The sequence below is a fragment of the Balaenoptera musculus genome, chromosome 2 (genome assembly GCF_009873245.2).
Source record: "Balaenoptera musculus isolate JJ_BM4_2016_0621 chromosome 2, mBalMus1.pri.v3, whole genome shotgun sequence".
Classification (NCBI taxonomy): domain Eukaryota; kingdom Metazoa; phylum Chordata; class Mammalia; order Artiodactyla; family Balaenopteridae; genus Balaenoptera; species Balaenoptera musculus.
In genome coordinates this window covers 75205923-75232756 of record NC_045786.1, presented here as the reverse complement: position 1 = coordinate 75232756, position 26834 = coordinate 75205923, and the positions used below count along the sequence as shown (strand labels likewise).

The following is a 26834-nucleotide window of genomic DNA, read 5'->3' as shown; positions in this document are numbered from 1 at the left end:
CTCCTGCTGGACAGGATCCATTATATATTAGGTGCTCCAAAAATATTTGTTAGCTGAAGTAATGGCTGACTTCATATCTTGTTTACAGACATGAAGATAGCAGGGTCCTCTTACAAGGATCCTTTTACTAGAATGAGTTCTTTGTTTTCAAAATCTTGTGCAGATTGGAATATATCTACTATTGCTGGTAATAATAATAATAATAATGACAACAGCAGCAGCTGCAATAACTAACATTTACTGAGTCCTCACTATGTTCCAGGCGCTAAATGCTTTACATCTATTAACTTATCTCATCTTCACAGCAATCCTGGAAGGAGGACACTATTATTATCCCCATTTTCCAGACAAGGAAACTGGGGCACTGAAAAGTTAAATAACTTGCCCAAGGTCACTCAGCTAGTAACTAGGAGAGTCTGGATTTGAACCCAAGGTGTTACATCCACGTAGAAGGTACTGGGTAGAAAGACATTTATTAAATGAATGCATCTTACCCCAGACTCACAAGCCAGACCATCAGTACTGCTGTCCAGCTTCACCTCTGTGTTCTCGTCTTCAATTACACCCGACTTTTCTCCTCTCCCCAGACAGACCGCACTGCCCTTCTGTGGTTCTGCACCTCTGCACATGCTCTTCCTCCGCCTGGAGTGCCCTAGATACCCTCACCCACCGCCGCCACACTCACCTGCCCACCTGGATTCTTCCGTGAGAACTCCTACTTATCCTTCCAGACACAGCACAAACATCTTTGCGCTGTGAACCCTTCAGGAGTGCCCTGCAAATTGGCTCTCAAACGAGGAACATACACAGAACAGTTCTCCATAATGAGTCAACTCAATTGTTATTGAGTTCCTACTGTGTTCCAGCTCACAGTCCTACCCCCTCTAAGGCAAGCAGCACACAGTAGGTGTGACCCAGAGGTGCAGCAGCACAGGTAGGGCTGGGGGTAGCCCCCCGGGGGACATTTGGAAAGTCCAGAGACATTTTTGGTCTTCACAGCTTGGGGAGGGGGTGGAGAGGGGTGCTGCTGGCCTCTCTTGGATGGAGGCAAGGATGCGGCTAAACACCCTACCGTGCACAGGACAGCTCCCACAGCCAAGAAATATCTGGCCCCAAATGTCAATGGTGCTGAGGTTGAGAAGCCCCAGGTTAAGCCCTTTCTCTTGGAGAGAAGGACCCAGCATGAGCCCAGAGTTGGAGAAGGAAAGAGGTGAGCAGGCAGGTAGAGGGAGCTAGCACAGCACTCCCCCCTCCCTCCCTGGGAAGCTGATGACCCTGTGGTTCCACCCTCAGATGGAAGCCTCACTGGAAAACTGGATCTGGCAGATGGTGGCAGCGCTGAAGTCTCAGCTGGCCCAACCAGTCAACGTGGGGCTGGCAGAATGGGTCACCCTGGCCCACACCCACTATTCCATTGCTGTCCGCAACACCCGCCTTGTCGGCCAGGAGATCGCGGCCCTTCTCCAGTGGCTGGAGGTGAGACCTGCCCTGACCTCCCTTCTCTCCCGTCCTCTCCCTTCCTCTAAGACTGAGTGAATTAAGCTGGTCTCCTAGAGCAACCCAGACGGGAGAACTACTTCTGCTAAGCTCACAGGAATGGGAAGGCATGGGACAGAGACCAGACCCCCAGCGGTCTCTCAAATGCCTCCCTTAAAGCCCTATTTTATAGAATCATCTGCCCCCACTACTCCATCCACTGTTCCTTTTATGCTCACCTCTTTGGATGTGCTAAGGGATCTAAACACACCCTATAAGCTATCAAGCTCCCACACACATGAATGAGATCACTCCTGCAAGGCATTAACATCCAGGTAAAAATGGGCAGACAGGAGGCAGCATCACCAGGCAGGGACCCAGGTAGCTGAGCCTGAAAGGAAACAGGACAGAGTCAGCAAGGTGAGAAGCCAGTTGGGGTCCTGAGCAGGAGTTGAGCACCTTACTTGTGATCAGGCACAAAGAACAGAGGGAGCCTAGAACAGGCTGCACCCACAAAAGGCTTTTATCCAGGCAGCTCTCTCCCCTCCTGAAACCATCTCACCGCTGTCTTCCAGGAATCTGTTCACTTTTCTCCAAGCAATGTTCATCTAATTGGGTACAGCCTGGGTGCACACGTCTCAGGATTCGCTGGCAGTTACATGAGCGGAAAGCACAAGATTGGGAGAATTACAGGTAACCACACCTGATAACTAACAGCTATAATCTTCACAGCTGCACGGGGGCGTGGAGCAAGGACCTGCTTTTCCAACGGTCTCATAATTAAGCCACCCCCAGCTTCCTTCAAGCTGTATTAGAGTTCACAGGAGGACTTATAGCACTATTTATTTCAAACATGACTGCTGTCATAGACTGCTGTTCCAAGAGAATTTAGAGCAAATCACAGCCTCACTTCCTATTGCCTTTTCTCAAACAAAGGTCTCTCACAGTCTTGCCAAATAGGTCCTAAAAAGGAGATTTTGTGTACACTTTTGTAGCAGGAAAGAGTTTATTTTTCAACCTATACTTTTAAAAGCCCAATGTGAGTTAAAGAATGACAGCCCTAAATTTGCTGTAACAGCCATGTTTGTACCTCAGTTTTCACTTTTGTGAAACACGTGGGTCCTACTCTGGGGCCCGTTTGGATTGAAGGAGGGATCTCTGCACCACAAACCTCACCCCAAGCTCTATGCCACCTTGGAAAGGCCCCTAGATACCCAGGAAGAGCTGAAGACACACAAGAAGGCCTTTCCTACCAGGCTGCCCTGACACAAACCTCATAGCCCCCTGCTGCCCCAGAGTCACAGTCAGAAGAACACGCCTCATCAGCCAAGTCCCTGAGGCCCACTGATTCCTACAGGGTAAAACTCAGGAGGCCCAAACAAGGCCCTTCTCAGTGTAGTGTCCCCAGAGCTCTCCAGCTTCTCCTCCCACATTGTTCCCTTCTTGTAGTTCTAGGCTTCTGTGACACTAGATTTTTCTCCACTCTACAAATGCGCCATGGCCTTTTGTGCTTCTGGGCCTTTGCAGTCACTTTTCCCTTTGCCTGGAAAACCAAGCCCTAGTCTCCCTACCAAACTCCTGCTCATCCTTAAAGACCCATCAGCCTAAAACAATATTTCACAAGTGAAAACAATTCAAACAAAATGTAAGATGAATAACATTGCTGTGACCTTTTATTTTATCAAGAAAGAACATTTTTGGCAACTACTATCTACTATTACCATTCCTTCATAAAAGAAGAGAATTATTTTAACACTGAAAAATGATAGGGATAATGGCAGACATTTAAACGAAGCAAATTTGTCCTGATGAGAACTCATTTTCTGGTCCTTTTTTTTTTTTTTTCCATCTTGCTGGTGACGGGGGAGGCCTGATCCATGGATCAGTATTTGGCGCCCTCCATGATTTAACACTCAGTAGCCTGGGGGTGAGCAGACCTCCCACACAAGAACCTTCCACAGAAGTCCAGTGAGGTCCTTCACAGACAAACCAGGCCTAGAAGGCTAAGTCAGAACTGCAGAGAGGCGGCACTGGGCCCAGGACCCTCTCCACGCCGGCTGGTGTCACGGGCCACATCAGGCATTATTAGCCAGGCCCACACATATCAGAAGCAACAGGACCTCTAATTACTCTGTTGTCATCTCATAGTCAGCCTGACGAAGAAAGGAATATAAATCACTTCCTTTATTTGTAACTACGGGTGAGGGCTAGAGAGCAGGGACTGTCATGGTCCCCTGACAATTCCTTCACCCCCAACAGTGATGGAAGCCAGGACTGATACGGGACAACAAAGGGTCCTCCAGAGAAGGTAAAGGAAGAAAGACAGAGAAAAAAACCTTGAGTGCATAAATACTTCCCAGCTACCATCAGCCAGGAGCTGCCACTTGTCTCATGCAAACATATCTGTCACTTAAGGACCAGAGCTGTGAGCAGTCCTATTTGCTCACAACATTTTTCCCAGAGAACAGTAATGTCCCAAGGCGGTTCTGAACATTCCAATGAAATGACAGTAGTGTAGGGAAAAGCCAGCTTGTTTAGGGAAATTATTGACACCATGCAGGCAAATAAATTCTTTCTTTGATGGATAAGTTAGAACTACTTAAAATAAGCACAGTGGTTTTCTTATATGCAAACAGATGCTCTTGAAAGTAGCTTGAGAGGTACTTAAAATTGATTGGCTTAAATAAATCAAGCATTCCCTTATAACCTTATTTCTACCACTGGATAGGTCCTGCAAACCTCTTTTCCCCATAGATAATAACCAGCCCGTGTCCGATTTTTAGTGCCATGAATTACTACAGTTTTACTGCGAAAAAGTTATGGCAAGATTTTCGAGAGATGCCCTAGGATTTTCTGCCCTAGGATTTTCTTCTTCCTGCTAGCTCATGAATGTGTAATAACATGAAAAAGGTAAAAAGAGCATTTCTTCTCCTCTCCTCTTGCTCTGACCTAACCCTTCCCCTTGCTTTCCTGTTAGGGCTGGATGCTGCGGGACTTTTGTTTAAAAGAGCTTCCCCCAATGACCGGCTTTCACCAGATGACGCCAGTTTCGTGGATGCCATTCACACCTTTACCCAGGAGCACATGGGCCTGAGTGTGGGCATCAAACAGCCCATAGCACACTATGACTTCTACCCCAACGGGGGCTCCTACCAGCCTGGATGCCACTTCCTAGAGCTCTACAAACATATCGCCAAGCACGGCTTGAACGGTGAGAAAGAAGACACCAGCCTACGCGGGTTTACATTCCCCACCACTGATGGGGTCCCTGGATCCAGTGGTGTCTAATCTGCAAGATTCTGAGAAGAGTGTGGCAAGGGTGGGGCCCAGGGTGAATGGTCACCAAGTCCACCCAGAGAGGGGCCCTGTGGGAGTAGGTGAGGGCTGCTGGTCCCCCCAAGCCCCTCCTCTTCACAGGCAGTGGTCCCTGGAGCCCAGGCGCCGAGGATGAGCTGAGGGGCACCGCTAGGAGTCCCCGCTTCTTGCCCCACTCAGCGTACCCAGCGAAGTCTCTCCCGGGGTATCAGCCCTTCTGAAAGTTGAGCCCTGATGCCTGTGGTTCTTCCTCTTTCTCTGGAACCTTCCTCACTCAGGGGGCTTCGTCTGTTCTGGGCCCTATGATGATCCACTTAATAGATCATGGTTTCTTGATCCTTGGTCTCACAAGAGTGGGAAGAACTCTTCCAACCCCCCGTGAGGTTTAATCAGCTGACCCTACAGGACATGCATTATTGAGATTCTTCCAATTAGATGTTCAGCTCTAAATAGGTCCTTGTGACTTCCTTCGTCTCAGGGCAGAAACTGAATATGGCATTATCTGGGTTGTGATCCCCCTTCTCTCTCAAACCCTAAAACCAAAACATTAACACGCACATTGATAACAGGCCCTGGATTAAAGAACAGAAATGTGAGCAAAAACCATACATTTCATAGGCATTCCAAGCTTCTCATTACTGTAAAATAATATCCTGATTAAGACATGCCAACTCACTCTAAGCCAACTGGAGACCCCCCCCCCGACCCCCACATACCACCATCATGCCCCAATCATCTGAAACTGAGCTGAGCACACACTATCTCGTGATTACATCACCACCATCACGTCTCCTGTATCAGAATGACCTTCACACTGGATACTATCTCATTTTGGCTGGACTCCCAGCTTTCCACCCGGCCACGCCTGAGAGAACCTTCTGGGAACTTCCCCTTATCATTCCTTACATCTCTCTCCAGTCATCGCCCTCTAGTCACCAGCAGTTCCTGGTGACCACCCAGCCCTCTTCCCAGATTTACACCCTCCCTAAGCTCAACACAGACCCCTAGGATGGTGTTTATTAGCTAGTTGCCTGGTAAATGCATCTCTGACCAATTACTGCCATTTTATCTTTTGTGCTACACTTCAGAATGATGGAACCAAGGATATTTATTTACCTTGCCCACCCTTGGTATGGTTTTTCTCAGTTTTCTTCACCCTTATGTTTGCAAATGATCCCATTCTGGGGTGAACATGTTAACTTGGTCAGTTGGTAACTGCTTTACCATCCTCACCACCTCCTGGCTAGGTGAGCTTGAGTGAGTGAGTGAATGTCTTTGAAACTCAGTTTCCTCACTTGTAACAGCTGCCTCAAGGAGCTATCTGGGGAGGCATTCAGTGTAGTACCTGCCGAATAGTGAGTGCTCAACAAATATAGCCCCTAGTGACCAAGAACTGAGATGACTAATCCTGGGCAAACAGCTTTTGGCAAAGTTACCCGTGCTCCACCTTCACATGAGGTTCTTATCACATCTTGTGGTGGTTCCTCAACATTCCTAGAGAAAACTTTACTAAAGATTGTTAAGGTTTGGAGACCCAAAAACAAACCACCCCCCCCAAAAAAGGTCAAAATCCTTGGTATATAAACCTCCTAAACTTGTTTTGGTTTAGGCCCATTCAGACCTGGTCACTGGGATATGTCCTTCTTGAAGCCAATCCCCATGCTGGTTGTACAGGCCAGTTATCTTAGGGCATGCAGTGGCTGCTTTGGGACAGAAGGCAGACATGGTGGGGGAGGCCTCAGCTCTCACCAGACCATGAGCCAAGTCCCAAGATTGCCTGGGCACTGGTTTACCCAGCTTTATTAAGAAAAGAGGCATTCCGCACAAGCCTGTTCTGCTAACTCACCCTTAAAGCATCAGCAATTGTGCATTTTTAACCATTTGAGATTAAAATATTTCCAAAATGAATTACAATACCCCACTTGCTTAAATAATTCAATATTTTCTTAGTGACTTGGGGCTCCTATTAAAACACCTACTGTAACATACAGGGTGCCCTCAGCAGCCCCCTGGAGCCTGAGATGATGCCTCCGCACTAAGTGACTGCAGGGGGTCTACCCTTTGTGTAGTGTTCAGTCAGTTATCACACCCACTGTAGTCAGCGGGTTGACCTCAGCACTCTCCTCCTCCTTCCTGATGTGCTGGTACTCTGCACTGAGAAACAAGGTGATCCTTCAGATAAAGGGATGCTAATGTCCTTCTTGCCCTGTGTTCCAGCCATCACCCAGACCATCAAATGTGCCCATGAGCGGTCGGTGCACCTCTTCATCGACTCCTTGCTGCATGCTGATATGCAGAGCACGGCCTACCCGTGCAAGGACGTGGACAGCTTCAGCCAGGGCCTGTGCCTGAGCTGCAAGAAGGGCCGCTGCAACACGCTGGGCTACTATGCCCGCCAGGAGCAGCAAAGCAAGAAGAGCAAGAGCCTCTTCCTGGTGACTCGAGCCCAATCCCCGTTCAAAGGTGAGTGCAGGAGAGCCTTCAGAAGGGCAGAATGCAGCCACTTGTCTGAAGGTTCAGAAGTTCCCTGAAGTCTTTTGCTGGAACTACTTCAGGCTCTGTTATTTTAGTGGTTTTGACCCTGCACAGATTCCAGACCGTGATGATGACACAGCCTCTCTCTTTACCCAAGAATGTGGCTTCCTCACTGCCAAGTGCTGGAGGAGAAAGCTTGATACTTTCTGGAACAATCCTTGGGTTGTCTGTACTTCATCCAATATCATGGTCCCCTAGAATACTAGATCCAGAAGGCCTTGAGCAATTACCTTGACCACCCAGGTCTCATTGTACAGGGCCCTGGAGACTTCCCCAAACTCAGACTGGAAGCCAGTGCTTTCATCTCTGCTCATGGCTTTCAGGAAAAACCTGGGCTCCACGCTGTATCTGTGCTTCCTCATTTCCCCTAACGTTTGAATCAGCTCGTCTTACAAGAGATCATTGTCCTATTGAGGCCCTCCCTAGAAGAAGTTCCGCTTCTCAACCTCAGGGGAGAAACTGAGCCCCTTCTCCTTGCTGGGTTGAACAGGAGGTCAGAGAAAGGGCTGTGGCCATGATTTGGGCTGAAGCCAGCAGAGAAATACTCCACTAAAGCCTAAATCCTCCTGGAGGGAACAAGCCAACATCTGTTGCCTTTAACATTTCTGCCTAATCCTTAAAACAGCTCTGGAATGATTTAGCATCTTACTGTTCACAGCACATGCTCGCGTCACTGGGAGAAGCCTGGTGCTGTTTGCTTGTTACCGTGCAGATATTTGTATGCAGAAGGTGAACACGCTGTCAGTAGCACTTTGCCTTTGCACCGCGTTTTACACAAAAACATTACATGTATCCATCAACTCCTCATGGTGCCCACAGCAGCCAAGCGAGGTTGGCAGGGTTAGCCTGGAAGGAGGCCTGGAACCCAGGTCCCTCTGACTCCCAGGCTGGTGTTCCGTTCATTACCACACTCCCAAGTTCAAGCTCCCAGGCGGCTTATTTTTTAGGCACAGGATTCTTCTGTTTATCTGAACTTTTGCTCTCCAGCCAGATTTCCCTTCCCTGAGTCCCAGGAATGACAGAAATCAGATGGAGCGTCTGATAGCTTCTGAGAGCACTTGGAGCGAGGGCGGGATCTTTATTCCCTGAGGCGCAGAGGGTCCCCTCAGCTGTCTGTCCTTGAGGGGTGGCGGAACCCGTGACACCCGTGGCACGGTGAGGGGATTTGGAAGGCCTCCTGCTTCAGGGAGCGCCCCCGCTGCAGGCTGCCAATTAGACACTCATTCGAGCTAACCAGCTCCTCTTTTAAACGGCAAAGCTGCCTGGAGTGATTAAGCCTCTCAGATGATCACATTTTACCAGATCTACTTTAATCCTGGAATGTTAGCATTTCAAAAAACTGTTCAACTCCACCATTTCACAGATGGGAACACAGAGGCCCAGATGCAGGAGAATCATTTGCCCAGGGACACAAGAGGAATTCTTGGGGGCAGAGCCGGCATTTAGACCCAGGCCTGCAAACAACTAGTCTAGTGATTTTTACCTTGGTAACCTGCCCATGGTCTGTCTATGGGGGCGAGGGAAGGAGGAGAGGTGGGGGAGGATCTTGCTTTCTCCTTGTGGTTGGCTGGAAAGAAAGAGCATCATTTTTCACCTTCCAGGGCAGGGCTGTGCATCTGAAATGAGGGACTGGGTCCTGCCCGAGGTCATCTCCTGGGGGGCGTGGAGATGGGGGAGGGAGGCGAGAGCGTCAAGAGAAGGAAGAGGGGGAGGGAAGAGCAGTAGGCACAAGCCAGGCTGAGTTTTTCCCTTTGCCCAGGACCCCAGATGCCCAATCACCACACGGTGCTGGTGTGAACTCACAGGGACCCCTTTCCTGTGAAGGAGGACCAAGGAATCGCATTAGGGCATCACTATCTCACCCAGCAGCTGCCAAAGCCACTGTGCCAGGCCATCATTTATTCTTCAAGCATAAATAGAGCCAGGGTAGGCAGAGGCCCTCCCTCAGGGGGCCTCAGGGGAGACCAACCCCCTCCCACAAGCTGCATGCTAAATGCTGTCCCAGGAAGACAGATGATGAGTCCCTTAGAGACAATGTTGCAGGAAGGGGGACCCCTTCCAGGGCCCGAGAGTGGGCTCTTGCCTAACCCTCGGAAATGAACTGTCCAGGGAGACACACGTGCTGACAAAGCAAGAGACTTTATTGGGAAGGGGTGTCCGGGCAGAGAGCAGCAGGGTAAGGGAACCCAGGAGAACTGCTGTGCCACATGGCTCGCAGTCTTGGGTTTTATGGTGATGGGGTTAGTTTCCGGCTTGTCTCTGGCCAATCATTCTGACTCAGGGTCTTTCCTGGTGGTGCACGCATTGCTCAGCCAAGATGGATTCCAGTGAGAAGGATTCTGGGAGGTTGGTAGGACACATGGACTGGTGTCTCCTCTCTCCTTTTGACCTTTCCCAAATTCTTTCAGTTGGTGGTGGCTTGTTAGCTCCACGTTCCTTACCAGGACCTCATGTTGTAAGATAACTCATGCAAATGGTTACTCTAGGGTCTGGCCAGGGTGGGCAGTTTCGGTCAGTAGTTCCCCTAACAACAACACTTGGGTCTCTTTATCACCAGCGTCTCATCTTGCTCCAGGGATATCCAATGAAGATAAGATCTATGGGGCCAGTGATATGGAGATGGGACTATGAGACAAGACTGGCTGAAACTGGTCCGAACCCAAACCTCCAGCCCCAGACAGATTCCAGTGATGGGCTGCAGCCTGCACTGCACCCTGCTCTTCTCTGGGCCTTCCAGATTCTCCCCAGATCCACCTCAGCCCTTCCAGGGAGCAAAGTCCTAATCTGCTCAGCCTAATTTGACTCACTGGTGGGGAGTCATATCCCTGCGGTCACATCAAGCTACCCTGGGTACAGCTGGAAATTATGCCCAGATGAGACTCGCACCTATGTGAAAGCGGCTGCTCGTGGGATGCTGCAGTCTGTATAATGCTACATCACCCTATATGGTCGCTGCTAACCTTATGTGGCTATATAAATTACTTAAAATAAAATCACAAACTTGAATCCTCAGTCATACTAGCCACATTTCAAACGCTCAAATATGTGGCTGCCATATCAGAGAGTTCAGAAATAGACCATTTCCATCCAGAAAGTTCTATTGATGGTGCTGGCATCAAGTCTTTAATCTAGGCCACCATAACTGCACCCTTCTTCACCCATCATGGCCACGATCATCTGTGACTTGGGCCCCCAGAGTCTATTTCAGTGGCCACCTCCAGCATTTGATGAATACTTATAGATTCATAAAGGAACAGACTTGCCCAACCCTGGTTACAGAGAACCCACAATCCATATTTTTCAAGGACATCTAATTGTACTATATATTTTAGTGCAGGGTCTGGCTGGGCAAGATAAACATCCCCTCCCGATTGTAGCTGCACAAAGGATGACTAACTTGGCCCTCATTCCTCTGGCTCCCAAGATATTTTGACAAAACCATCAAAGGATCTGTTTTCTACAACCGTACGCCAGAACTCGGGTAAACGCTGAAGAGGACAGCAGTAGCAGAAGAGAAATGGGAAACAGTCGCTGAGTGAAATGAGGCAATTTATCGCCTACTTCCATTCTCTCTCTCAGGAGGAACCTTTGCTAGTTTGGGAGCCCTTTTTTTTTTTTTTTTTTTTAAGAGAAGGGGGTGGGAAACAAACCTGTATGAAGTCCTGCTTAGCAAGCATCTTATCTAATTTAATCCTCATAGCAGTTAGAGGAGGTAACTGTGTGGAAGAGAAGGAAGCAGCACTCAGGGGGGCTTACTCTGTCCAGACACCACGTTAGATGTGTTGCATCAATTATCTCATGTATCATTTAATCCTCACAACAACCTACAGACAGAGAGAGAGGCAAAGATGGAAGGGGCGGGGGGTGGATTGATTATGCCTAATTTTCCAAATAAATAAATTGAGATTCAGAGAGGCTAAATCACCGTCCCAAAGTCACACAGTTAGTGAGGAGCAAACGTAGTGTTTGACCCCAGGTCTCCCCGATTCCATGGCCCTTGTTCCTTTCACTCCACACGGCCTCCTAAGTGTAGGACCGAGGCCCGTTCACTGACAGCTCACTCCTGAGTCATCCCTCCTCTTGGGCTCCTCTTTCTGAGTCTCTCCTCTCTTCCCCATCCTCCGCTGCCTGCACTCTCTCCCTGCACTCTGGGCCCCGGTGGGAACTCGCTCCAGCTGATGAGAGCACTCTTCTGGTTGGTGAGATAACCAGCCAAACTGTGACCTGGGGAGTCTGTTTGTCTTTGGCTTTTCTCAGCTACTTCTTTGGAAGGTTTTCACTGATTTCCAGGGAGAATTCCAGAGAAGCAATGGGTGTAGTAGAGAGAGCAGAGGCTTGGGATTGGGATAAGGAGTGTCCAGAATTTGGCTTTGCTGCCAACCACCTATATGACCTTGACCCTGTGGCAAAACCTATGTGGGCCTCAGTTTCTTCAGCCATGAAGTGACTGTATGTGGACCGGCATGAGGGAGAACCACTAACCCTTGCACCTGGGGGTGGACTCACTCTGCCCACTGTGCTGGTCAGTCCTGCACATAGGATGGTCGACACCTTCTAGAAGCCAGGCCCTTTTACATACCATCTCATCACATCCTCACAACAACCCTGTGAGAGGGCTTTTAATACCCGTTTTACAGATGAGGAAACTGAGGTCCAGAAAGCTGATGAGGGCTCAAGACCTCTTGATGGCACCAGGAGGCTCCTATCTCTCAGTCAAGGGTGCTTATTTCCATCCCATACACACACACAACACAATACTCCCTGGCCTTCCCACACATACACACATACACACACGCTCCCCCATCTCCACCCCCAGCAGAGGAGGAAACTACCCATAGAAGGGGCAAGCATCCAATCTTGTGACATCAGCATCACGTAAATGGGGCAGTACCTGTTGAGCCCAAATTTAGTCCCCAACCTAAGTACATACACGCACACACACATAGGCTTATAAAACCCCTTCTCGACTTCCCTTGAGCCTGTTCTGAGTTCGTTCAACCAGCCCCTGCTAGTGCTGGCTGCTCGTACATTAACCCCCTGCATAAGACCATCATTGGGCCTCTCAGTTCCATGATGTTCAGCCTTCCTCTCAGGTTAGAGGCATTTGAGATCTAGGAAGAAGACCTTGGTGCTGCAAGAAAACACGAGATCTCATTCTTACCATCTCCATGAGAAAAAAATCTATACATTCAAAACAAAAAAGGCCTCTTTGATGTTTGTAAAGAGTCATAGTGTCTCCCAGGGCCAGTACCTAATGATTCAGAATCATTTTTTCCATGAGACAAAAAAAAAGGAAAAAAATATTCCCTTTTTATAAATTCCATAACCTGGTGCTCACAGTGGCTACCTTGTAAAAAGAAACTTTTTTTTTTTTAAGTGGCACCAGTGGGGTCCACACAAGATTAGGATCCAGGGTTTTTAGGGTCTCTGAACCCCAGGCAGACTCTCTGGTGAAGAGAATCTCCAGAGGCCTCACATCTCTGCTCCAGGTGTGATTTTGCCTGATCTCATTCAGGGTTAATAGACTATTTCATGCTTTTCATCTTTAAGACCTGAAATAATTTCTCCTGCCTGAATTGAGGAACACGTTGTGCTGGCCTCCTTGCAGTCACAGGATCAAAAGCATTTCCCTAAATCATTTTTTAAAATCCTTATTAAACATGCCATAAGGTAAAGTGAGAAAAATTATTCACCCTTTTTTCCTTAATCTTTGTAACAGCATCATTGTCCTGGGGGGTGAGGGGGAGGAATAAGAAGCAAATTGTCTTTTTTCTTTTTTTAAGGAAAAACACTTACAAAATCCAAAATAAGAACAAATAATTAGATCTGAACATGAAAGTCTCTTATGTATTTTAAAAAATTAATTTCAAGATTTCTCCCCACAAGTGGCTTTCCTAGTGCAGGTTAAAAGGGATTCCTTGTGCTATCAATGTGTGATGGGTTTGACCATCACACTCCTGCAGACACAGGTGCCCTCCACAGCCCGCCTCACTCAGGCTTACACACCTTTGGAGGTCCTGACCTCCTGCACAGGTCCCACCCCAGGGAGACACTGCAGGACACAGGTAATTCTCATCCATAGGATGTGAGAGCTAAAGGGACCTTTGCAATCATCAAAGCCAACCCCTTCCCCCAGAATCGTAGAACCATGGCATCTCAGATGCGGAAATCCGTCTCTTCCTACTCATATTTTAAGAGCAAAGGAAGACAAAAACCCATCTCCAGTGCAGGGACGTGAAACATTTATCCCAGCTCGGGGGCTGGACATTCAGCAGACAGGCAGCAGGCAGGAATCTGCAGCAGTGATAGCCCAGGATGGATGTCAGTGGGTCAGAGCTGGCAGGCACTTTGTCTTGGTGGCTTTATTGGAGGCAGGTTTAGACTGCAGCTTTTCTTCAGGGGCTGTTTGCTCTTTGCTTTCAAAGGGCAGCTTCAGCTTGCTAGAACCAGAACCCCAGGACACAGTGGGAAGGGTCTTTTGGAATCAGACCAGACACCTGTGTTCAAAGTCTGCTCCACCAAAGTGAGAGAGTAGCATTGATATATATACACACTAAATGTAAAATAGATAGCTAGTGGGAAGCAGCCGCATAGCACAGGGAGATCAGCTCGATGCTTTGTGAACACCTAGAGGGGTGGGATAGGGAGGGTAGGAGGGAGACGCAAGAGGGAGGAGATATGGGGATATATGTATACGTATAGCTGATTCACTTTGTTATACAGCAGAAACTAACACACCATTGTAAAGCAATTATACTCCAATAAAGATGTTAAAAAAAAAAAAAGTCTGCTCCACTTCTAACTATCTGGGTCACCTTGCACCCGTCTCCAAATGTCTGCTTCCTTATCTGTAATTTACCAGGATCATTGACACCCTATCTGTCGAGGTCTCAGCAGAAAACAGGACTCCACTCACCTGGATCAACTAAAGAGAGCAGGCAGGACTCCTTAGAGAGGGTGGGTGATACTAAGGAAAGCAACATGGGCTGTTGATGCACCCCAGATCTAACAGCCAGCCTCTGGGAGAAGTAAGGAGAAGGAACAGCCCAAGAGAACGGGAGCTGTGGAGGAGAGGCTGCTGATAGCAGGTCATCATGGAGCACAGTTCCTCTGCAGTCAGTCTTCAAAGCAGGAGGGAGCAGAGAGAAAAACACCCTGACCTCTCTCTTCTGTGCCCTGATCTCCTGCTGGTGCCTCCCCAGTGGGTCAATCGCAACCAGAAACCATCCTGCAAGGCAGCCAGGAGATGAGGCCGTGGGGTCACTTCCTGGGGTTCAGAGCTGGATGGGGAGAGCAGGGGTAGGTGTAGAAAATGGAGTCTCACCACATGTTATCTTTATTTAGTCTTGTTACGAGGACAAAAGTAATGTCTGTAAAGCACTTAGTATGTAGCCTGATGCGTAGTAGGATCTCAAAAAATGAAAACAATTTTTTGATTATTCCTATTCACAATTAGGCTCTTTAAGGCAACTGTTTTGGTCCTGCCTTGTTTTCACACAAAAAGCCTCAGAAGCACTCCTTAGATGCCTGATGTGTGCCGTGACTTGTGGAGATACAAGCGTTAATATGACCCCAAGGCTGCCCTCAGGGAGATAAGATCCATGGACACGGATGCCCGTGAGACTAGGCAGAAGGTGACAAGGGTCACAGAAGTCACTCTGCTTCCCAGCTGCAAGCTCCTCTAAGGCCAGGACCACAGCTTCTGGTTCTGTTTTCTTTCTTAATACTTTTAAAAACTTTTCTTTTTCCAATAAGAGTCTAATTAGAATACATGCTTATTGTAGAAAATGTGGGACTTGCAGAAAAGCATAAAGAAGAGAATAAAAATTACCTCTCTCCCCTCTCCAGAGAAAATCACTTAATACTTTTGTGAATCTCTCTCCTACTCTGCATGCTGTTTTATTAGAATTAGTCTCATGTTAGATGTCCAATTTGTATCCTGATGGTTGTTTGGGGTTTTTTTCCACTTTTTCATAAGCACTGAAACCATTCCAAAAATATCTTTTAATCACTTCATAAGAGTAAATCACGTGGTTGGGAACATGAACTCGGAGTCAGCAGACTAACGTCTAATTGCAACTTCACCGGTTCTTAGCTGCATGACAATGGACAAGTTACTTAAATTTCCTGAGCTTCAGCTTCTTCATTTGTAAAATGATGCGAAGGGAGGTTAAAGTAGGCATCTTACAAAGTTGTAGTAAAAGAAATAAGATAATTTTGAGAAACAATAGTTCAGTATCTGGGACATAATAAAGAGCTAAATGGTAATTATCATAATTGTCATTATTAGTCCATAGTCATTCCTCTATTGGTGAATATTTAGGGTGTTTTTGATTTATTTTTAATTAAATAATTCTGTTATGACATTTTTGAACTTTAATCTCTTTCCACACTTCGACTTTTTCCTTAGGGTATATAAAGCTATTGGTCCTGGGTATAAACATTTAAAACTTCAAGTTCTGGAGCCAGGTGGCCTGGACTTACGTCCCAGTTATGCTACTTACTAGCTGTGTGATGCTGGAAAAGTTGCTTAACCTCTCTGTGCTTCAGTTTCCTCTTCTCTAAAATGAAATAATAGTACCAGCTGTTGTAAGGATTAAATGAGATAATAAATACAAAGTGCCTGGCACAAGTAAACAAAATAAATGTTAGCCTATGTTATTACCATGCATACTGCTAATTACATTCTTTTACTCGTCTATCCCCAATGGCTTTTAGCACTGGGCTGGGTATCAGTAGATTTCCAGTTACTACATATTAAACTGGTTGCTATGAGTGTTTCTTGCATACTGTGGGAGATGCCCTGCCTGCTTGTTTGGGGGTTAACCCAAGGCCAGTTCTCTCACATCATCCTGTCCACATCCTGCCCCCACCCCACCCCCCAGTGCCTACGGCCTGTATCTTTCCTTTTTGCCTCGGTTCAACTTATAACACTGTTCACCTGTTACAGAGTCCCCTAGACAGACCCCAAATAGTGTAAGACCTCTCCAGAGGCTTCTGGGATGACAGGCCAGAGTCCCTGCCTCCACCGCTGCCACCCAAGGGTTTAGGGACCCTTCCTGGGACTTGGGCCCATAGCCCTTGTCTTATTTCTCACCCAAACCCTCACAGTCTTGAGAGCATCAAACTACTGTATTCCAGGCTGGAGGATTCGAGCACCTATTATGCAGGGCACTGGAGGCAATCCACTGCAGGCAACCCACTGCAAAACCCACATGGGAAGACTGGTTTATGCCAAAGGGTAGGGTTGTGTAAATAACCCAGAAACCCAGCAATACAGGCACACCAGGACCCTGCAGCTGAGGTGTTGGCAACACACCATTAGCCACAGCTGCTGCCAGGTTTGTGTGTAGCTACCAACCTCCAGCGGAAATGCATCATTTGGGAGTAAGTAGATTGATTCATGAGGATGGTGAATTTCCACAGGTTGGGTGCATGGGATGGATAATCAAGTGGCTAGTTCCATAATCTATCCTTTCCAGAAGGAATTCTACGACAAAGCTTGAAACTCAGATCTTGAATTCTCAGAGGTGATTTCCATCTTGCTAAATGTTCATGCACATTCTGATACTCCCAAGCAAAATGTCAGTTCTTCATCCCACAAATGTTTATTAAGCACCTACTATGTGCAAGCACTGTATCAGGATTAGTGGGTTAACCATTATCTAGAACAGGAAAAGCAAATACACAACAAGTATATCGTATATCCCCTATCCTTCGCCCAAGGCAGACACCAGTCCTCCCAAGAGCCTAGACACGGTCTCAGAGCCCATCTCAACATGGGGCCCCAGGCAGTCCTACCAATCAAGTTGACATGCCATATTAAACCTGTTTGCAGTCTTGGAGCTCAAGTGCTACAAGTACTTAGAGAATATGGAAACAGCAAGAAAAAGAAGTCTAAGCAGCCGTCAGTCATTTGGGAATGAGGTGGGGTAATTTTGAAAACAGCTCCACAGCTGGTTGGTGTAACAATGCAAGTTAATCAAGGCAATGGGTCCAGGCCAAGAGCACAGGCTGCTATGTGACCCTGAGCAGGTCACGTCACCTCTCTGGCCCTGGTTTTCTGCTTTATAAAATGGGGCTGATCATAACAATACCCTCCTCATAGGGTAGTTATGATAAGTAATGATGCAATGTAAAGTGTTTAACAACACCTGTCCTATAGTAAGCAGTTTGCTTTTATTAATTAAATATAGACTGTATTTAGGTAAAGAAGAATAAAATAAATTTCCCTCTTCCAAACAACCCAGTAGAAGGACATTCTGGACACTTGATAGATAGAAAAATTTTAGGCCCAGTTACTAGAACTAGTTGTCTTATTTCCATTGGAAAATGTGCTTGTTGAACCCCACAGAGCTAGTTCCCAGGAACTGCCCCAGAACACAAAGTTGTGGTCATTAGGGCATATTTCTTAGCTGGAGCTCTGTCTCACCCCAAAACTGACACCATCAAACAGGCAAAAGTAAAAATGACAGTGTGTTCTCTTGCTTTTGGCAGCTGCCTAAAAGGCAATATATCCTTTGATTTGTGAAAGGGGTCCCTTGCCAAATACATGGAATAGTCCAACAGAATTCATCTGGAAATTGATGAGAATGCCAAATATATTGTACTCCTATTCTGCTTTCTTTTGTTGGATAATATTTATTATATTATTGGGTTGGCCAAAAAGTTCATTCAGTTTTAAGTAAAAATAAAAGACACTTTTTTCATTTTCACCAAGAACTTTATAGAACAACGTATTCACTACCAGAACGAACTTTTTGGCCAACCCAATACAAACATAAGTCCTCTTAGACATTTAGGAAACTCAGAGAAGGAAAAAGAGGAAAATAAAAAGCATTCATAATTCTACCACCCAGAAAAAAAAATGGGGTATCTATTCATCCATACTTTTCCCTCTGCTTTTTAAATTTTAAAAGTATGATATTTTTTATTTTACAATTTTCTGCTTAAATTATCTTTCTCTCTCCCTCTCCATCCTATTCCCCTCTAGTTTATCATTACCAGTTGAAGATTCAGTTCATCAACCAAATTGAGAAACCAATAGAACCAACTTTTGCCATGTCACTCCTCGGAACAAAAGAGGAAATGCAGAAAATCCCCATCACTCTGTGAGTATGAGGTACAGCCCCGTCTGTGGTGATGAGAGGCTTAATTTTCTCACAGGGTCTGGATGGACCCTGCTTTTCAAGGGTCAGGCCAGACACAACTTACTTTTCTCAGCCCATTATGACTGCCCCAAACACTCTGTCAGATGGGACATCCACCCACACGCAGCACCGTGTCATCCCTCCTCAGCCTCACCCAGTCCCCACGATTACTTTATGTTGCTGCTACCTGTGTTTGTGATGGGCCCAGTGCGACAGGGCCTGGAATGGAGAGGGAAGCCAGAGGTGGCCAGTCCATGTCTGCAGTACAGGAAGAAGATCCAAGCAGGGAGGAGTGGTGATGGCTGGAGCAGGTGTCCCCAGGAAGGCCCTGAGCGCCTTTCCAGTGAGTTCTGAAAGCCATAACCCAGAAATAACACTGGTACCATTCAACACGGCACAAATTTTCCATTCAGTCAGCCTGCACTGCCAGCCCTCCCCATCTGTCCTTTGCCCTGCTGCACCCCTGCTCACAACATGGGCAGTGGCCTCAACGTCTCCTGCAGAGGCTCCGCACCTTCACTGGCCAGAAAAGGCCTGCTGACTGCTTTTTCTCAGCATCTTGACCCTCAGCATGGGCTCTCCTTGGGAAGTGACACTAGCTTTCACCCACTCCAGCGACAGTCCTCAGCTTCCCGAGAATTGCCCCCAGCTTTGAACCTCTGATCATCACACTGATTCAGTCACTCAGCAAGGATGTGTTGGTACTCAGCACTAGAGGTAGAGAGGACACTATCCTTAGGATGCTTCCAGCCTAGTGGGGTGGGTGGATTTCTAAACGATGCTTTACAACATACTACAGGAGGAGCTACAATGAGCCAAGCAAGGGAATCCTCCAGCCACCTGTCTCACCCTAAATCCAGTGTTAACTCTGCGCTGTCCCAAATCTCTCCCCGGGAGATTGTCCTAAGTAGTGGAAAGGGCATCTGGCAGTTCTGTCAATGTTGGGACATTTTAATGTCTTGGAGATTAGTGAGTAAAGCTGATAATGATACCTAAGGATCTGTATTTAAATCTTGCTCCAAACTGGTGCATCCTTTTTATATGTGGTTTTCTATTACTGCTATACTTGTTGTTTTAACAGAAGTTTCTATTTACGTGGGGAGGAAAAAAGCATCGATCTGTGGTGTGGCTCTAATGTGTTGATCAAACATACAGAGAGCGGTATTGCCCAGAGACCATTGCCAAAGCCCCTGCCCTCTTCAGGACAGTTTTCCCGACTTGGAAGCCTGAGCTAAACAAAGCTAACTAGACTCATTACCGCAGAACTCTTAGGGCGTTTTTAATATGCTAACACAGAAAATAAGATGGTTTTCCCAATGTTATGGGTCTGGAAAACCCTTTTTATCCTGGCACACCTATTGCTATCTCTATTAATAGTCTGTCCAATACCATTTGGGAAATGCAGCAGAAAAGACCATCCCAAATCATTCAGGCAAACCTAACATATCCTGAATGTGCCTAAGCATCACTTTGCTGTTAAAAATCAACTGACTGTGTCTGGTTTCCTTTGTATCTTCAAGGAACAAAGGAATTACTAGTAATAAAACCTATTCCTTTCTTATCACACTGGATTTGGATATTGGTGAGCTGATCATGATCAAGTTCAAGTGGGAAAACAGTATGGTGTGGTCCAATGTCTGGAACACGGTCCAAAACATCATCCCATGGGGAAGAGAGTCCCTTCCCTCGGGCCTTGTTCTGAAGAGCATCAGAGTCAAAGCGGGAGAAACACAGCAAAGGTGAGTGCTGTTTCAACCTCCTCCTAACATCTGTTAAGCATCTACCTATGTCAGCACTTTTACAGTTTACTATTTGCATCTGTCTTATGAAGTGGGCATTATTATCTCCTAATGATGGCATAAAGATGCTCAGAAAGATGAAATGACCATCCTGAGTTCACAAAGCCATAGGTGGAAGGACCAGGATTTGCACCTACGTCTTCTGATTTCTAGTCTAGCCTCTTCCCTCTGCCCACAGCTAATAGCCACCTGCCTCCAGAGTTTGAGAACAACTCACTAGCCCAGTGCTTTTCAAATTTCACCAGGTGATGTCAATGCTGCTGGTCCAAGGACCACACTTTGAATGGCAAGGACCTAGACGTGACATTTCTTCTTTGTTGTTTACCCAGAGAAATGCTCTTAACAAATCACAATCTCAAAATCTCACACTGTGGTGGCACCTTTCAAATCTAAGAATGCCAAGGGATCACTAGGGAACTTACTGAATATGCAGAATTCCACCTGAATACCCACCTGAAGAGCTTCTGATTGGCTGTGGTCTGTGAAGGACCACACATTTGGCAATAAGAGCCCTAAGAAATTCTGATGTGGACCAGTGGATTACCCTCAGGAGGTGCAGCTCTGTGTGACTGAACATCTCCCTCGGCCCAAAGTCTCTAGGGACACGAGGGGTTGGGTTGGGGGCAGGGAGTGAAGGAAAGAAAGGATGTCCAGCTGCTCCTTCAGTCCTCTCAGCAGAGCAAAAGGATGCCCAATGTATTTTACTATGGCAACTGTGCTTTTCTGTGGTTCTGCAGTTCCCCATGAAAAGAGAATCCTGTCCTTCCCCAGACCTTTTCCTATCTCCTCCCCACTGTATGTAGGAAACTTGTCTCTCCTCTCCTGCTGCCCTTTGTTGGCCAGCCTGTTGCTCTCTTTGGCTTGCCGCCCGCAGAGTTGGAGCACAGCATGCCTCTCACCTCTTCCCTCGCCCCTCGGGCCTCACTGCTAGGAGTGGCCTGTGGCAGATTTATGCCCCCTGAGTCCCTTATACAACCACACTCTGAGTTTTTATCTCCCTGGGATACAAAATCCTGGCAATTACTAAGAGCATACTCTGCAATCTGCCAACAGATTTCCCCACGTGATCAATTTGAGAAAATTAAACTGCTTCTCTCCTCTTATACGCTTAGCTATTCTTGCGTGACTTTTTGTCCGTTTAGAAGAGCTCAACTGAGCACCACCCGTCCCCAGATTCTCTCAGCCGGGGAGTAATTCCTCAGTTTTAGTGGTTGCTTGCCATGGCAATTCTAGGTGACTTGACCTGAAAGGTAGTATAAAACACAGCACTACCTTCTCCCCTGGTGCTTACCACATGGCTCTGAAGAAGGAAAGAGGAGAGGGACAGGAGTGGCGCTTACAGAGCTCCTGCTGCACCACGGGCTTGAACGAGGTGCTCTAGAGCGTTCATCCCATGGAAGCGTCCCAGTGACCTTCTGAAATGGGTAGTATTGCTGTGCAGATTAGGAAGCTGAGGCTCACAGGAGTTACACAGCCTGGGGACATTGCTCCTAACTGTCTGAGCCCAGATCTGACTTGGTTTGTCTGACTCATTGCCCATTTGTTGCCCGAGCACAGCTCCTCCCCCCGTTAGTCTTGGTCCCATTAATCTGACTTTCTCTGGTCTAATCTAGCAGAGTTGCAGAGCTGGAAGTTAATATATACGTACATCACACCTTTCCTCACGGCTGCAGGAGGGGCATCATGAAAAAGGGGGAGGGAGTCTGGGACCTATAGTTTTTTAAGTTTTTAACTCAGTGAGTCCTATGGGTCTTTGCAGTACCCAACACCATCGGCAGGGGGGGTACCAAAAAAATCTGAGTTGTAGCTTTTGGCAGAAAGAAACTCAAGGACCTAATTAGGAAAACAAGACGCATTAATTTTACTAATGATATGCTCCATCCCAGGGCTTCTCAGACTTTAATACGCACACAGATCATCTGGGAATCGTGTTAAAATGTAGGTTCTGCTGTGGTAGGTAGAGATGGAGCCTGGGATTCTGCATTTCTAACAAGCTCCCAGGTGCTTCTGATGCTGCTGGTCCGTGGACCGCACTGTGAACAGTAAGAGTCTAGCACCGCATGGTCTATAGGAAGTCTAAGAAAAAAGACATCAGGTCAGGTTGGTGCTGTTCGGTCAGTGCTGCAACAGGCTTTGGAGAGGCCAAGAGGCATTCCCGGAGAGACAGGCAGTGAGCAAACCATATGCAGCAGAACCCAATGACTTCTGCATCAGCGAGTCCCAAAGTCGAATTGTGATTTCACCGCTTCCACCTATGGAGGCTCAGACAATAGCTGCACCTCTCTTAGACTCAGTTCTCTAGTAACAAATGGGAATTATAATATGTATCTCATGAGACTCATAACTACCCATTTTTGAGTACCTTCAACCATCTGAAATCCCAGAGCTGGGATGCAGATATTACACCTCATTCTCAATCTCTTTACTAACTACAAGAAAAAAAAAAAAATGGTTAAATAACTTGCTCTGTGCCTCCATGGAAGGAATTCAATGAGAGGTGATTTTCTTTCCCCAAAGCACAAAGTCAGGGATGAGAGGGACTGTTGTGGGGGGAAGCGCAAGAGCAGAGAATATTGGTCCTATAGCGAGAAGTGAAAAGTGATTGGCTAAACAAAATGAGAAGATGTTTGATTGCCACAATAACCATATAAATGCAAAACAAAAATCAAGGAAATTATCACTGGTCACCCACTGGTTTGGCAGGAATTCAAAGACAGATAACATCCAGAGCTGGTAAAGGTGTGGAGAAATGGGCGTTTTCATACATTATTCGTGGGAATATGAATTACAGAGCTTCTGTAGGGGAATGTCATTCAACAACTAACATTTAGTGAGCACATATCTTATGCTAGACACTGCTGTGTATACAGCAGTGAACAGAGTGGACAAAGCCCTTGGTCTCATGGAACTTATACTATCAAAATTTGAAATATGCATAATCTTGACCCAGAATTTTATGCTAGGTGTCTATCCCGGAGAAATACTCAAAATATCCACAAAGGATATCTATGTACAAAAATGTCTGTTGCAGTACTATTTGTAAATACTAAACCATTGGGGAAAAATCCCAATCTCCATTAATAGGAAAATGGCTAAATGCATTGTGATACCTCCATACACTGGAATGTTATGCAGCAGGTGAAAAAGACTGAAATAGATTTTTTTGAAATATAGTTGATTTATAGTGTTTCAGGTGTACAGCAAAGTGATTCAGTATATATATATTCTTTTTCAGATTCTTTTCCATTATAGGTTATTACAAGGTATTGAATATAGTTCTCTATGCTATACAGTATGTCCTTGCTGTTTATCTACTTTATAGATAGTAGTATGTATCTGTTAACTGCAAATTCCCAATTTATCCCTCCCCCCACTTCTCCCCTTGGTAACCATAAGTTTGTTTTCTATGTCTGTGAGTCTCTTTCTGTTCTGTAAATAAGTTTATTCATATCACTTTTTTTCAGATCACATATAAGTGATACCATATGATATTTGCCTTTCTCTGTCTGACTTACTTCACTTAGTATGATCATCTCTAGGTCCAGCCGAGAATGAAATAGATTTGTATGTACTGATGTGAACAGTTCTCCAAGTACATTATTTGATGACAAGAAAATTTTTCAGAAAAATACAACAAATTTTATGTTTGTATATGAACATCCGTATATGTGTAAATACATAGAAAGAGGTCCAGAAAGACAGAAAGCAAATCATGAAAGCAAGGAGGGGAGTGATATTAGTGAAAGGTGATGGAGGGTCTTTAATATTCAACCTCATATATTTCTTTACTGTTTGAATTTTTTAAGAATGCATTCATAATTACTCACAATAATTTTTAATTTAAAAAGTTTGATATAGTAAACTGCACCTTAGATGCAGATGTAAAGTTTGACCTTAGATGAAATAAAAAAAAAAAAAAAAAAAGAAGCTATAAACTACAATTCTCTGTGACTACTGCTATTTTTTTTTTTTTTTTTCAGATAGATACAATTGAAGTTAGTAACACAAAATAGCATCTCAGGCCAAACCAATGGTCAAAGTTGTCAGCCGTTGGTCTCCAAGAGAGACCCAAAGCACTTAGTGATATCCTCTGTGGCTGGAGGACCAGATAAGAGGAAAGGGTGGGGCTTATAGGGCTGAGCCAGGCAGATGCTGATGACAGTGGCCTCATGCCCAGGGACCTGTAAGAAGGGCATTGACAAACTGGAGTGTGTCCAAAAAAGGAAGGCTGGGCACGAAGCCTGCCTGTGAGGAACAGTTGAAGAAAGTGCTAATGTTTGCCTTGGAGACAGGGTAATGTAGTGAAAGAAACCATTGTTACCCTCAAACCTTTGATAAGCTGTATAAAGGAGAACAAAGCAGGGCTGCCCCAAGGACTTTCAGTTCTTACAGAACTGAAATCACACCACACAGAGCTCCCGGAAGCCTTACACTGATTGCTTTCACTGACCTGGGCTTTGTTTTTCTCTGAAGTTATGAAAATATTTGCAGTCATAAGGATCTAATTTTTTTTTTTTTAAATAGCATGTGTTACTAAATAGCATGTCAAGTTGGGTATTTGACAAAGGATGAAACACTTCAATAAGCTCCATCCAAAATTTAGTGCTATGTTTGCTTGATGTTTTCTATGCAGAATGACATTTTGCTCAGAAAACATGAATGATCTACAACTTCACCCAACCCAGGAGAAAACCTTTGTGAGATGTGAATCAAACTCTAAAAAATTGAAGCGAAAGATCAGATGAGCTTTAATGAAGACCCAGTGTGAAGAATAAATGATTTTATTCCTTATCTGGAATGGTTGCCTTGTTTGAAAGCCAAAGTTATATAAAGAAACTTGTATAAAGCTTTAATAGAGTTAAGATTTAAAGGGGAGCACATTTCACTGTTATAAACTCAGCTTTTTAAAACTATGTTATGTAACTATATTCAAATATTAGTGTAACCAATTCCCAATTTTATGTCTGACTGAATGGTAATATATGCAAATAAGTACAAATGTAAGAGCCATTTTAGATCCGTTGTTCTAATTTAAAATGTCTTTTACAATTAAGTCAAATTTCCCGTATTTCCTTGCTAGTTTGTTCTGTTCAGTTTTTTGACGCGTGCTGGAAAGATACTTCTTTATTATATAACTAGCACTTCCATAAAGTGAAATTCCAATTAATCACAGTTGTGTGTCCCAAAGTACACACCCTTTAAGACCATTCAGCTCACCAAAAGAAGAAAAATTCTACTTAAACTAAAAGTTACCATCATACGAATCATACAGTTATTTCACTGAACCAAACCAATTGTACTAGAATTCTCCTAAAACTACTAATGATAACCATGAAAGCTGGATAGTTGGTCGTTTTAATGATTAAATTACTATTGAAGTACAATTTTCCTCTTTTACTAATGCTTGCCACAAAAGCTAATGGAAAACTTGGAATATCTCAAAGACTTAGATATCAAATCTCAAATGGACCAATAAACAAAATAATGATGTTTTGACCAGCAAACTCCATCACGGAGCATGTGAAGGAAGTATTAGATACATGCCTTGGATGTAAATCCCTTGGACCTGTGTTTCAAGTAATTCAGAGAAGAGGAGCACACTCTACACGTTCAACAGCCTCACCTGACACTGGCACAGCCTCAGCTCCACACAGCCCGTAATTCGTATGCTCTTCACCAGAGCAGGGCTTCTGGAAACAAAAGTCCTGAAGACATACCTGCCTCTGATGAAATCAATTTAAGAGGATCTTGCATGATTCACTTTTATTTCCCTTGGAAAGACCCGCAAAACTAAAGGATATGGGGAGGAAGGACAGCGGGGTCAAGGTTGTATTGTGTGTCCTGCATGCTAATCTTGACTACAAAAGCACCTGACCGCCCTTTTAGGTATTGTGTGTGTGTGTCTAGAAATTACAGATATTAAAATGAACACTGTTTCCCATCATGTCTAAAATACTAAGATTTACAATAAAGTCATGTTTGTGTTGGATGGGCATGTTTGATCACTGACTATCCAGAGGGAATTTAAAATATCACTTTTTGAGCATACTCTTTGCTATATAACCCATAGAATCTATGCACAAGTCAAACAATACTCCTCTCAGCCTTGAAGACATCACAACCAGAAACAGCCCAAGTATCCACCCACGCGGTGCATAAATGAACAGTGGTATATCCTTACTAACGGTTGTTCAACAGCAGTGAAAAAGATGACCCAAAGCTACACACACAACAAGAAAGGGCCGAGTCTCGAGTGAGACAGAGAGGCGTCCAGGGGGCAGAATTTAAGGAAGCACTTGTGGGTTTGTGTATTTACACAAAGACACAAAATATATATGTAGTTTGTTACAAGGAGAACTAAACTATATTGTTAAGGATGGATAAATAGGTGGTAAAATACTAAGTAAAAGCAATAACATCCCTAGCACGACAGTGAGGCTGTGGTAATCTAGGAAAGAGGAAGTGCACACCAGAGTTCCAGGTGCCAGCAACATTGTACTTGTCACTCCGAGTGGTGGTTGCACAGGTGTCCATTTTTATAACCAGTCTTTAAACCGTA

General features: G+C 45.5%; 1 protein-coding gene across 1 annotated transcript in view; it reads left to right on the top strand.

The window, feature by feature from the left end:
• Positions 1-26264, top strand: part of LIPC (lipase C, hepatic type) — a 171581-nt gene extending 145317 nt beyond the window's left edge. Inside the window, exons 5-11 of the mRNA XM_036842759.1 lie at positions 1294-1476; positions 2052-2169; positions 4454-4687; positions 7009-7254; positions 18320-18437; positions 19997-20215; positions 24909-26264. Of these exons, the coding sequence (XP_036698654.1) occupies positions 1294-1476; positions 2052-2169; positions 4454-4687; positions 7009-7254; positions 18320-18437; positions 19997-20215; positions 24909-25020 (1230 nt within the window). The 3' untranslated portion in view covers positions 25021-26264. The remainder of the gene's footprint in view (positions 1-1293; positions 1477-2051; positions 2170-4453; positions 4688-7008; positions 7255-18319; positions 18438-19996; positions 20216-24908) is intronic.
• Positions 26265-26834: the final 570 nt, after the last annotated feature.